Source organism: Podarcis raffonei, chromosome Z, assembly GCF_027172205.1.
Source record: "Podarcis raffonei isolate rPodRaf1 chromosome Z, rPodRaf1.pri, whole genome shotgun sequence".
Lineage (NCBI taxonomy): Eukaryota > Metazoa > Chordata > Lepidosauria > Squamata > Lacertidae > Podarcis > Podarcis raffonei.
Window position 1 is genome coordinate 8,913,436 of NC_070621.1, and position 13,828 is coordinate 8,927,263.

At 43.3% G+C, this 13,828-nt stretch overlaps 1 protein-coding gene across 4 annotated transcripts in view; it reads left to right on the forward strand.

Moving 5' to 3' along the window:
• WHRN (whirlin) overlaps window positions 1-13,828 on the forward strand; it is a 116,809-nt gene that overhangs the window by 53,719 nt on the left and 49,262 nt on the right. For all 4 annotated transcript variants that reach the window (XM_053373823.1, XM_053373825.1, XM_053373826.1 and 1 more), the window contains exon 3: window positions 165-290. In XM_053373823.1, coding sequence (XP_053229798.1) covers window positions 165-290 — 126 coding nt within the window. The remainder of the gene's footprint in view (window positions 1-164; window positions 291-13,828) is intronic.

Consider the following 13,828-nt stretch of genomic DNA (forward strand, 5'->3'; position numbering starts at 1 on the left):
GTTGTAGCCAATTAAGTTCTACTCAGAGTAGACCAACTGAAATGAGTGGACTTAAGCTTGTCATCTTTATTAAATCCAATGTATCTGCTCAGAGTAGTTGTTGGACACAACCTTCTGTGTGTCCCTATAGAGCTCCAAAACTCATCATTATTTCCTTGGCACAGGTGAATCTGGTCCTGAATGAAGGGCGATCACTTGGCCTCATGATCCGAGGAGGAGCCGAATATGCTCTTGGGATTTACATCACAGGTGTGGACAAGGGCTCTGAAGCAGAAAGCACTGGCTTGAAGGTGAGTGCAGCTGGTTAAAAGTGCATATCTCATGGTGCAAGAATGGGAAACCAAACCACTGGCCCTGAGCTAATGGCCCACAACTCTGAAGAGTCAGTGCCAGTGCAGTCAATACTGAGCTAGATAGACAAAATGTCTTCTATCAGGGCAGCTTCATGTATTCCCTTCATGACATCATTATAGGCCATTTATTTGACATCTATAAACCAAAGGAGTATTTCCCTCCCCCACTTCTTTAAGTAGCAAACTCTTCTCTTGAAATACTGGGCAGCAAAATAGTTCTTAGATTCCAGGAACTAGTATTATTTTAGTAGACAGAAAGATTCTGCAACACTTTTGCAGTGGGAAATCAGTCTGAGACCCACTGATCAGTTCAAGTCAATTCAGGATGCTGGCCTTAACCTTTAGGTAAAAAAAAAGGGAGTGGGTGGTGCTGTGGTCTAAGCCACTGAGCCTCTTGCGCTTGCTGATCGGAAGGTTGGCAGTTCAAGTCAGTGCAACAGGGTGAGCTCCCATTGCTCTGTCCCAGCTCCTACCAACCTAGCAGTTCAAAAGCTTACAGCACAAGTACATAAATAGGTTCCGCTGCGGCGGGAAGGTAAGTGGCATTTCCATGCGCTCTGGTACTCATCACAGTGTCCCATTATGCCAGAATCAGTTTAGTCATGCTGGGCACATGACCTGGAAAGCTGTCTGTGGACAAACACTGGCTCCCTCGGCCTGAAAGTGGAGATGAAAGCCACAATCCATAGTCAAGTTAGATTGGACTTAACCGTCCAGGGGTCCTTTACCTTACATTTTACCTTTACCTTAACCTTTAAAGTCCTCAAAGGCTTGGGAGCTTTGTACGTCCTTTGGTGCATTCCTCTTCACATGCTCCAGTTATCATCTAGGTCCTTGCTCCAAACCCTTCAACCTAGGGGGGTGAGGCTGCTGTCAATTGGCATACAACCTTTTGTCTCGTGGACCATCACACCCCATCAGTGTATTGCTTCTTGTGGCCAGTGAAGACTTGGCTCTATAAAAAGGCCTTTAGTTGGCTCAGTGTTATAGTACTTTTGAGCTGCTGGGATTTGTTAAACAGGTAGGATATTGTTAAATGTATCTGAATGCACTGGGAGAGTTAAAGAACTGTGTTTGCTTTCTTTTCTTTCTATTACTGTTTGTTAGTCTTATGGAGTCTCTTTCGAGAAATAGGAGCAATATATATATATTTGAGCGCGCACGCGCGCACACACACACACACACACACACACACTATAAATCAATCAGTAAAGCATAAATCAAGCCCAACAGTCCTGCTGCAGGGATTGGCTGCTGCATATTCATAAGCAGCTGGCAGGTGTGTTTTGCAGTGGCATGGAAACAAACCAAGCCTCCTGCACTAATCCGTTTGGCAAGGTATCATGCATAAACATTGATGGCCACATCAGTGCATTTTAAATATGTTTTTGTGTACGTTTTTGTAGTTTAGCATCTGGGCGTTGTGTAAATATGTTTTCTTTATCATGGGTAGCATTTTGCAAGAAACACTGCATTGTCCACTTGGGCACAGTTTTTGATTGTTTCAGAGTCCATCAGTGTCTTTTCCCTCTGTTTATATTATTGGTACTGTGGGTTAAACCACAGAGCCTAGGGCTTGCCGATCAGAAGGTCGGCGGTTTGCATTCCCGCGACGGGGTGAGCTCCCGTTGCTCGGTCCCTGCTCCTGCCAACCTAGCAGTTTGAAAGCACGTCAAAGTGCAAGTAGATAAATAGGTACCACTCTGGCGGGAAGGTAAACGGCGTTTCCGTGCACTGCTCTGGTTCGCCAGAAGCGGCTTAGTCGTGCTGGCCACATGCCCCAGAAGCTGTACGCCGGCTCCCTCGGCCTATAGAGTGAGATGAGCGCCACAACCCCAGAGTCGGCCACGACTGGACCTAATGGTCAGGGGTCCCTTTACCTTTACCTTTACAAAAAATGAAATCTTGGGTGTCTTCCCATGCAGCTTCTCTCCGTGCAGTGTTTAACTCATGTGCATGTGAGTATATGCCTATTTATAAAGCACTGCACAAAATGACTTTGATGCTGTCGTAGGTACATAGGCATGGGGTAGGCATGCAGTCGTATCAAGATTCTTTCTGTGCAGTGCTTTACCCATGTGCATGAGAGCATGTGCCCATTAATAGCACATCATGCAAAAAGGACCCTGATTCTATCAAAGGTAAAATCACATCATTTCTTTAGTTTTCTTTTTTTTTGCAATGTTTTATCAATGCACACCTATTCAGACTAGGGGATGGGACAAAAGATAAACTGAAGGAGAAGAAAGAAAGAAAGAAAGAAAGAAAGAAAGAAAGAAAGAGCAATTCATTCTTCTAGTTAAATGGGAATTCAGAAGCAAACCCAAAAAAGGAGGCTATCTTATACTGAGTCAGACCATCTGACTCAGTATTGTCTACACTGACTGGCAGCAGCTCTTGGGGGGGGTGTTAAGAAAGGGAGTCTTTCACAACATTACCTGGAAATGTCAGGAATTGAATTTAGGATCCTCTGTATGTAAAGCAGATTCTGTACCACTGACCTCCAAATTCAGACAAGTCATGGAATACTATCCATGTACAGTACTAACATAGGAGGTTGCCTTGTATTAAGTCAGATCATTGATCAGTCTAACTCAGTACTTTCTACAGTTCCTGGCAGTGACTCGCCGGAATTTTAGACATGGCTTTTTCTCCCAGTAGTCTTCCCTGGAGATGTCAGTGATTGAACGTGGAATCTTTTACATGCAAAGTAGATTCTCTACCACTGAGTTATTTCTCTTCCAAGAATAATGGAATGTAATAAGGTGTCCTGTAACAAAACACTACTATGTGAAGTGCTTCTGTTTGGTGGTCCAGCCAGCCATGCCCTTTTCTCAGACCCTCCAAGTGTCCCTATTTTCCAGGGACATCCCTGCTTTAGAAAAGCTGTCCCAGTTTCTGATTTGATCCCGGAAAGTCCCACTTTTCCTTAGGATGTCCCTATTTTCATTGGAGAAATGTTGGAGGGTATAGAGTTATCCAACCCCTGAGCAGTCTAAAGGCAATCCTGTATAGGGAAGGTTTTTTTTAATGCTTAATGTTTATGTTTTTATATATGTTGGAAGCTGCCCAGAGTGGGGTAAGATATGTAGGGCATAAATAATAAAATTATCATTATGGAATGGGACATCCCTATTTTTATTGGAGAAATGTTGGAGGGTATGTTTTCTAGGATTCTCTATTCCACTGCTCCTTCAACATGTTTTTTAATCCTTCCCAACTCTCACCCCATCAGCATTCCATAGCAACTAAGCATTCTTACTCCTCATTGTGCTGCATTCATTTATAATTGTATTTTTTTAGACACACAGCCACACCACCCCATGATCCCAGAATAGGTTACAACATTGCAACATTACCAGGCTCTTCTTCCTTTTCTTCTTCTTCTTCATCATTACTTGTACCACATCCATCTGACTGAGTTGCTCCAGTTTTTCTGCTACTTTTGCAAACCCTCAGGAGTTTCCCTCAAGTCTGTTGATACCATTTTCTTTTGGATGGGTGCAACTGTTTTGGTTATGTATGCAATGGCAACTACCACTTGAGCATCAAAAATAGAAGGAATGGTAATGGGGGCATTTGTTCACCCGTACTTTCTTCCCAATGTTGCATCACTGCAATGCTTCTTCCTTAAATTCAAACAAGCTCACTTTGCAGGGATGAGGGAGAAATTTGATTCAGTTTGAACTTAAAGGCGATTGATACGAGATAATATCACCAAGGCAACTATCTGTAAACAAACAATAAACGTCCATAAAAGGTAGTTTCTTTCCAAAATAGGTTTACCTTAAACAATTTCAAAAGTCCACTTGTGATATACCAGTGGTTCAATGCTCAGAGGTCATTCCGGCAATCAGACATTTCGTCACGAGCTTTGTAGTAAATAGTATGTAAATGACTTAAAGGAGGGGTATATCTGCTCCCATCTGTATATTTCCATAGGAAGGAAAACCACTAGGCAAACTGCGGATGAGAGCCTGGTTCCTCTTCCAACCAAAGAGGAATGCAGATAATGAAATTCCCCCATCATTATCTGATTATCTCCATCTGTCTCTCTCCCACAGTGTTAGGAGTGACCCCATTCCTCGCGTACCTGAAACAGGAAGCTGTATCCTATGCTCCATTTATCATAATTCCAAATTTGATTATTGGGAGAAAAAGTAGGGAACCTAGGTTGAAGTGGGTGGTGAGATATCCTTTTTACCAATGATTTTCTGGGGTTTCCCCCCTTGCAACAGCTATCTGACCTCCATACTCCTTCAGCTGCCTGGGAGGAAATTGCTTATTTTCTTCCCAATTCACTCAGATCTCTGGTTTTTTCCCCCTTTGCTTTTTCATAAAATGCCAAACTATTAGATGCAGGCACCATAATGCTCAAGCAAGAGTCATAAAACAATAACTGCAGGCTGTTTTTTATGATCACCAAGTTTGTAAAAAGGAAAATTTTAAATTTTCTCTGGCAAAAACCACACAATTTCAAATTACTGTTGAGGAGATGAAAAGGATAATCTTTTCGTTTAAGCAAGGGAAATCACCTGGTATGGATGGCATTCCAATAGACCTGTTGAGATTAGATGTAGAATGGTGGGCCAATAAACTTGTACCGCTTTTTAATTCTATCTATCACTCAGCCCTTGTACCTAAGTCGTGGAACAACTCAATAGTGGTACCGATCTTTAAAAAAGGTGATAGGAATTGCCAAGAGAACTACAGGCCTATAAGTTTGTTACCATGCATAAGTAAAATCTATGCCAAATCTCTGCTTATTAAATTGGAAGAAAGGATGCTGACAAAAGGTCTACCTGGTAAAGAGCAGGCTGGTTTTAAGGCAGGCTCGTCAACTCTTGACCAGTGTCTAGTGTTAAGTCATCTTGTGGATAAATATGTCATGAGAAATAAACGAAAACTCTTTGTGGCATTTGTGGATTTAAAAAGTGCCTTTGATTCGGTCGACCGCAATAAACTATGGACTAAACTAGAACACCTTGGTATCGACCCATATCTACTTACACTGATTCAAAGTTTACATTCTAATAACCAAATATATGTTAAAGTATCAAAAGATGGTAGACTTGCAGGTCCTATTCTGAATAATCGAGGAGTTAGGCAAGGCTGTATCTTGGCCCCTACCCTATTTAATCTATTTTTATCTGACCTACCATTATTTCTTCAAAACGCAAACACTCATACTCCTTATTTAAACAATAGCCCACTCTTTTTATTACTTTATGCAGATGATGCTGTAATTATTTCACTCTCTGTTTTGGGTTTAAAAAATTATTTAAGAGTTTCTCAAACTACTGCTCTCTCAATAATCTCAAAATTAATTATGATAAGACAAAGATTATGCAATTCAGAAAGAGAGGGAACCCAAAAGGCTGTATAATTAATGGACATCTAATACAGGAAGTTAAGCACTTCAATTATCTGGGAATCACATTCAAAAATAATATGAATTGGAATACACATATATGTGCTGCAATAGTTAAGGCCAAAGTGACAGCCCACCATATTAAATCCTATTTTTTTTCTCCAGTAGGAAACAGATTTATTCCAGCTGTATTGCAAGTGATTGACATGAAACTCTGTGCCCAACTTCTATATGGCACACCAGTGTGGATTTCAGGTGACCTCAAGAGGTTGGATAAATTTCACGCATCCCTTTTGAGGTCATTATTAGGACTTGCAAACTCTGTAAAATATGAAACAATATGTTGTGAGCTGGGAATACTGCCTTTATCAGTAAGAGCATGGCCAAGGACCTTGAAATATTGGATCTTCCTGCATTATAGAGCCCTATCCCCTAATTCTATACTTTACGATCTTTTAAGTGATAGTGCAATCTACAATCTATCATTGATTTGTAGGAGAAAACTGGATTCGATAGGGCTCACTCTAACTGATTTTGAAATCTCTGATCCCAAAGATATATGGGAAATTATCAGGAAGACCCTCACAGAAAAAAGTGTTCTCGCCATGCTTGAGGTTGCAAAGCACAGCACCTGCTCTCCTATCCACCTAAATCTCCCTTTGTGTAGAGATTTCCAAAAGGGATACATGACAAATCTGAAGAAACATGAATCGTGTAGGCTGTTTATGTTGGCCAGATTTAACATGTTTCCCTCGGCGGTAGTGAGAGGAAGATACTTAGCTATCCCAGAATCAGAACGTCTCTGTAAATGCAGAAAACAGGAACCCGATACTCTAGAGCATATATTCTTTTCCTGTGATTTTGGCAGCTATGCCAGAAGACAATTATTTGGGGCCCTAAAATTTAATAGACAGTTTTTTACACAACCAACTGTTCAGGACCTGCTGGCGGACAGCGATGATCAAATTACTTTAATAGCGGCTGAATTTTTAAGTGCTGTCCATGAAGAAAGAATGGGCCATGATAAAGAGACTTAGTGGTTTTTAATGGTAGGTGATGTTGCTGTGTTGTATTATATTATTTATGTACATCGATTTATTTCTTGGAGTTAAGAATAGGACTGGGATAAATTGTGTTCGCTGAGCCCGTATTTTATACAGTCTGTATATGATGTTTGTTTGTTAATGTGAGGTGTGATATGCCTAATAAAGGATTTTGAATTTGAATTTGAATAACTGCAGGCTTGGTGCAAATACAACCTTCTGTGAACAAGCTATTTTATAACTTCAGCTGACCATAATACGTATCATTATCGCCCCATCTGTCCTTTCATCTCCATTTCCAAAAGGAGGAGATAATTAGAGGCCATCCTCCCAGCCTAATTCCTGTGATATGCTTTTCTTTTTCTTTTCACACTTCCACTTTCTGCCTACAGGATATTTAGGATGTGCTGTTTTTGTTTGCTAGGCAAATATTATGGGTTGCTTTGGGCATTGGAGCTGCTTCTTCTGGAATGTCTTCTATGCTGTCCTCCATTGTGATACGTATGGGGGTTTTGCCCATACAGGAATATGTTCCACATTCATTTCCTCTGCTGGAAAACTCCTGCATATCTGGCGTGTTCAAGAGCATGACCTCAGCTGCCACTTTGGGTGGTAACCAGCATTCTTAGCATCCACCATCACTTCACACAAACAAAGGCCTAATTTTGTCTGTGATGGTCAACAGCAACATTCTTCTAGTACAATGAGCCATATTCCCTTCTGGGCAACATTCAAGGGGCCACATACTTGTGATGGACAGAGCAATGGATGTGAATTTTACCTTTATACAGTAGATACGCGCACTCACACACCTCTATCCTCCATTCCGGCAAGCAAAAAACATTGTCAGAGTTCAAGAACACGTTCTAGCTAAGCAAATGTGATGCATTTTTTGTATCACACTTTATCCTAGTAAATCAATTTTTATACGTACTACATTGCCAGAGAACCGCTTTGCAAGACGTGGAGAGGTGTGAAATTCAAAGGATGGCTGTGTTTAGTTTTGCATAATATTTTAGGAAGCAAAATTGGGTATATTCACCTTTAAATGCAAATTGAACTGGTTTTCTGCCCCCCTCCCTATCTCACACTTTCTAGTCAATTTCCCTGTCACTTTCCTTACTGAAGAAGGTCCAGTTTTTCAAAAGTGTGTTCATTGCAAAAGAGCATAAGATCACTCTGATCGCTTTAATTGTGCAAATCTAAATTTGCTGGTATACAACTGAATCCCTCCCACAATGTGACAATCCAGAAGCAACTGCAGACTGAGCTCTTAAAATATCCCCTCCCTCCTGACAGACCTGCATGCCTTTGGGCCTTAGGGAAGTATGATGGAAACAGCTGCACAGAGGTGTTCCCTTTCTGAATGAAAGTGGATCACAGGGTCTGAGCGGATCATTAGAAACCAAGGTGGCACCGCACAGGCTGGCTCAATGGTGCATTATTAATCACCACGAGGCATTTTATGACATTGCACACTGGTTAATGTCACTCCAGAGCATGGAGTCATAATCTGGTGCATATCTGGCACCCAGCAATCCAAATCTAATGAGGATCCCAGGTGTGTGTGTGTGCATGACCAACAAGACTGCATAGCTGCCTTGTTTGTTTTGAACTAAGCTGTGGGGAAATTGCACCAAAAGCACGCGGAGAGCATTTCAGGGGGTTGGGGGAGATGACTCTTGGGGGTACCTGCCAACACTACAATTCTAGGATTCTAAAATCCTGTGCTGATCCTGTGCTGGATCATGCCAAATGCCATCTAGTTCAACATCCACTTCTCACAGTAGCCAGCCAAATGCCTCTGGGGAGTTTCTCCCAATCTGAAATTCCCAGCAACTGATATTCAGAAGCATTGCTGCCTTCCAACATTGGAGGCAGAGCACAACCATAATAGCTACCAGCCATTGATTGCTTTCTCCTCCCTTGTATTTATCACATCTGCTTTTAAACCCATCCAGCTTGATGGCCATCACTACCACTTGTGGGAATCACAAAATTCATGCGCTTTGTGGGGAAAGAAATTGGGGCAGAGGAAAAAAGCATTTCATTGCATTCTTTAAGGCAGGCATCTCCAACCTGTGGCCCACCAGGTGTTTTGGCCTACAACTCCCATGATCCCTAGCTAACATGACCAGTGGTCAGGGATGATGGGAATTGTAGTCCAAAACATCTGGAGGGCCAAAGGTTGGGGATGCCTGCTTTAAGGGGTGGATAAATTCTTCAATGTTTTCTCAGGGGTGGGGCTCCCTCTTTCTTTCTTTGTCCTTAAGCAGTTCTTTTGTGGCTGTCACCAGCAATGTAATACTTGAGATACAGGGGGCGGCGGACAGCATTGCAATAAAATTCTTTCATGGGATTTCCCCTTGCCTTTTTCCTGACCACCATCATTTTACCGCCGCTGTGAAAAATACTTATCTGGAATTGCCTTGTTTTAGAAGCAGGGCAAAGTACGCCAAAATGGATTGCTTGCTGCTTTGATGAGGCCCTTAAGATGTCTGATCGTTACCCATTTAATTCAAAGATTCCTTTGATCGCCTGTGCCAGCTGTCAATATGTTGATGGTATGTGAGAGGAAAGAGAGAGATTTGGGTAATTATTTGTGGAGCCTTTTCTTGGGACTTCATCATCATTAGGAAGCTGGTAATCAGCTGTTCGGAAGCAGAGGCAACAGCAGTACTGTGTTTGTCTTTGTGCCTGCTTCTCTGTCTTATCTCCCGGGCTTCCTTATGTAATGGGTCCAATCTGTCATGGTTCTGCCATGTGTAGCAGTGTGTGGTGAGCCAGGAGACAAAAGCTGTGGGGGAAATCCAGGAGCAGGACCAAAGAGAGCATAAAAACATTATAAAGAGCCGTGCTGGATTTTGGGTCAGTGGCCCATCTAGTCCAGCATCGTGTTCTCACAGTGGCCTACCAGATGCCTCTAGGAAGCTGGACAGGAGAGCAACAGCAGCCTGCCCACCTGTGATAACCAGTAATTGGCATTCAGATGCATACCTCATCTGACAGTGAAGGTAGAACATTGTGGACAGTATCTGTCAACAGCCTCATCCTCCAAAAGAGCAAGTCAGGAGTGGAAAAACAAGCCAGAGGGTAGGAGGGATCATCAAGCTTGGTGCCAAGAGCAGTCCCAATCTCGATTCCCTTCCCACCCATCCTACCCAAGTCGTTACAGTTAAATTGAAAAAATCTGCCTGCCGCTTTCCTACAGGCCAGTTGGTTGGCCAGTGTGAGAAGGAGGTGGGCCATTAACCTCAAACAGCAGCCAGTTTCTTCTTATGTTTTTCTGTTGTCATTAGGGATGGACAAATCTGTCAATTTTTATTTCTCTCCATTTCTCCTTTCCCCACTTCTTCACATTTCCACATTAGATTGCAATTTATTTATCTATTTTTTTAAAGAAGTCCTCGTGAAAATCAGTCAGTGATTTTTTAGTCAGTGCTTTTTTTCTGGGGGGACGTAGAGGTATGCATACCCCTAAACATTTTGTGTTGCCACAACAGACTGCCAGACCGACATGCCAGCTGCCTCTGCAGTAGCAGTGCTGACTAGAGCTCTGTCATTCTCCATGCCGGTGCCCTGGGAAGGGAGTCTGGGGCGGCTGCAGTGGGGGTGATGGTGCTGCTCTTCCTCCTCCACTTGCTGGGCTACAGCCAGTCAGCGAGTGCTCGCCCCTCCTCGCTAAAGCTGAACCTGCCGTGGGCCTTCTTGTCCTCTCAGTGCCGCTGCTGCCGCCGCTTCGACTCCCTCGTCTGGGGGTTGGGGGGAGGAAGGGGCCAAGGTGGAGCAGCCAAAATGAGAGTACCCCTAAACATTTTAAAAGGGAAAAAAACACTGGATTTAGTAGTGATTTATCCTAATATGCAAATATTTGCATGCAGTTTTGCCTAATATACATATATTTTCCTTAATAAAATGCATAGTATTATTTTTCACTAATGTGCATTTTTTCATTGCAAAATTTTGGGAACTGCAAATGTTGAAGGATGGCTGTGTTTCATATTGTTTTAGAAACACAAATTAGGTAGATTCGCATTTAAAATGCAGGCTGAATCATTTCTTTTCTCCCAACCCTACACCTCATCTGGTTTATTCCTCTTAAATAACCTTTTTGCTTATGTTATCCAGCCCTACTAATATGGGGGTTAATTACATATCACCCGTAGCTGTCAAGTGTCCCTTATTTGAAGGGACAGTCCCTTATTCCAGTGCCATGTCCCACTGCTGTCCCTTATTGATGGATGTCCCTTAAATGTCCCTTAAATGATGTCCCTTAAATTTCAAAGGAAGCAGCTCCTCTCCCTCCCTCCCTTCCTGCCAGCCAGGGAGGAGGGAGGCTCCAACTGTGTTGCTTGGCTGTGTTGCTCACCCAATAAGGAGTCTAAGAACGACTGGGGGGTGGAGCTTGCATGCCTTGTGTGTGGCTAGTTAATGCAAGCTGAGGGGGTTTTTGAATGCTGGATGCCATTTTGTTGTAGCATCAACCATGGTATCTTCCTGGAGATAGTGTCTGGGTTGTGGGTTGGCAGCATTACATTGCAGTTGTTCAATTCCCACCTGATGTCAGGGTGCTGTCAGCGGCTGCTGGTTGCCCAGGAAAGTATAAAGACAAGGAAAAGCTTACAACAGTCCTTTTTTATTTCAAGCTTTACAGAGAGAGGCTATAGAACCCAGCCTCTTGGATAATGGCATTGTCCCAAGTGAAAACCCCCACCCCCGTCTCTCCCACTTCCTCATTCATCACTTCTATGAGTGCTGCTATGTGCCCTCTGTCTTTGAGCTCCTTGCGTCAGCCAGCTGCTGCTTTGACTTTGCCTGCTACTCCTTTCCCATTACAATGGTACCTCCAGTTGCTGACGGGATCCATTCCGGAGGTGCGGTCGGATCCCAAGGTTTCTGCAACCTGAGGACCACTTCTGCACATGTGCAGACCGCTTCTGTGCATGCCTGCACAGCGAAACCCAGTGAAATACTTCCGAGTTTTCCATGCGTGCATCCTGAAGTTTACGTAACCAGAGGGTTATGTAAATGGAGGTACGACTGCATTTACCAGCTTTTCCCCTCATCTGCCTCTGAGCTGCGACCTCCCGCAAACCCCTGTTGTAAATCTACACTGTCTTCTTATTTCCCCTCCCTGGAAGGGTCAGGATGGGGAGGCTGTCTCCACCATTCCTCCTCTGCCCAGTCCCTGACACCTGGAGAGCCAGCTCCAGAAAGCAGTGCTAGGAAGCTACTGCTGTGGAAACCTGCAATATTGGTGGTGGGGGCAGACCTTGGAACCAACCCTGATGGGATTGTCAGCACCTGGTGTTCACGGCTGCCTTATGGCTGGATTACACCATTTTACAATCCAGAGAATCAGTCCTGCAAAATACGGTCGTAAAATTCATATTATCTGGTGGCCATGAACTGTTTCTATCAACTGAAGTGGTCTTTCAAAGGTGTGCATTAGCGGTTGCCAATAGCAATGCTGTTTTTATTTCATGCCTCAAAGCACTGGAAGTTCTCTCCTTCCCCTTCCTCCTCCCCTTCCCTCTCATGCATTCATCACTTTGGGCAACTGGGCCACAGATTGTAAAAATGAAAGCCATGCTGAAGAGGCTCTTCCAGTGAAGAAATGCCTGTGGCAGTGTTTTCTCAAGCTCTTTGAATGTGAAACCCTTTTCTAAATGTGTTATGCCTTCTGCTTCCTCCAGCCCAGAGCTAGCCAACCAACCAACCACATGTTCCACCCCTGATCATCCAAATATCCTAATATGTACTTAGAATCCTAGAACTGTAGAGTTAGAAGGAACGCCAGTGGTCATCTCATCCACTCCCCCCTGCAGCAATGCAGGAATCCTAGCTAAAGAATCCCTGGGAAATGGTCACCCAACCTCTGTTTAAAAACCACCGAAAAAGGAGAGCCTACCACCTTTTGAGGTAGTCCATTCCACTGTCAAGCAGCTTTTAATGTTTAGTTGGACTCTCCTTTCTTGTACTTGAGTACATACAGCTTACAGCTGTAAGCTTGGAGTATATGAAATAGGTATAGTACAGGAACTTAGCAAATTGTCTTATACCCAGTCAAAGCACTGGCTCATCTGTCCCAGCATTGTTTACACCATGGCTAGACAACACTGCACCCTTCAGATGCTGTTGGGCTACACCTTTGCTTATCCCTGACCATTGACCATGCTTGCTGAGGCAAAATCAAACCTTGATTAGAATCCAGCGAAAGTTAGTGCATTAGCATTGATGTTGATCAGATCAGCAGCTTAACCCATGGGAGCTGGAAGGTGTCACACTGGTTATCCCTGATACAGTGGTACCTCGGGTTAAGTACTTAATTCATTCTGGAGGTCCGTTCTTAATCTGAAACTGTTCTTAACCTGAGGTACCACTTTAGCTAATGGGGCCTCCTGCTGCCACCGAGCCACTGGTACGCAATTTCTGTTCTCATCCTGAGGTAAAGTTCTTAACCTGAGGTACTATTTCTGGGTTAGCCGAGTCTGTAACCTGAAGCGTATGTAACCTGAAACATATGTAACCTGAGGTACCACTGTATACACTGACTGACATTGGCTTGAATTTGCTCACATAAGGAGTAATTTCCACCAACTTAAATGACTTCTAAGAGGGGATTAGACAATTCAGGGAGGACATGGCTACCAAGGGCTACTAGCTAGAACAGCTCTGATCTCCATCTACTGTTGTAGGCAGTATGCCTTTGAATAACGGTTCAGAATCACTGGTGGGGATAGTGCTCTTACACTCAGGTCCTGCTCTCAGAGGCGTCTGATTGCCCACTGTGAGAGTAGATGGGCCTTAGCTTTAATTGAGTTCTCTTGTGTTCTCAACTGGTTTCTGATCACCTCTCATGAATAACTGCTGATGCCCACATAGCTTCATGGGACACTGTACATGCATACTCAAAAGGAAGTACCGTTAAATTAAATTAAATTAAATTCCCATTAAATTAACACATACACCCCAAGAAAATGAATATAGCATTGTAGACTCAATCACCTCTTTGAGCTGCTTGGCAGGTTGATAAAAGCTCAAGAAGAATCTGCCGATGA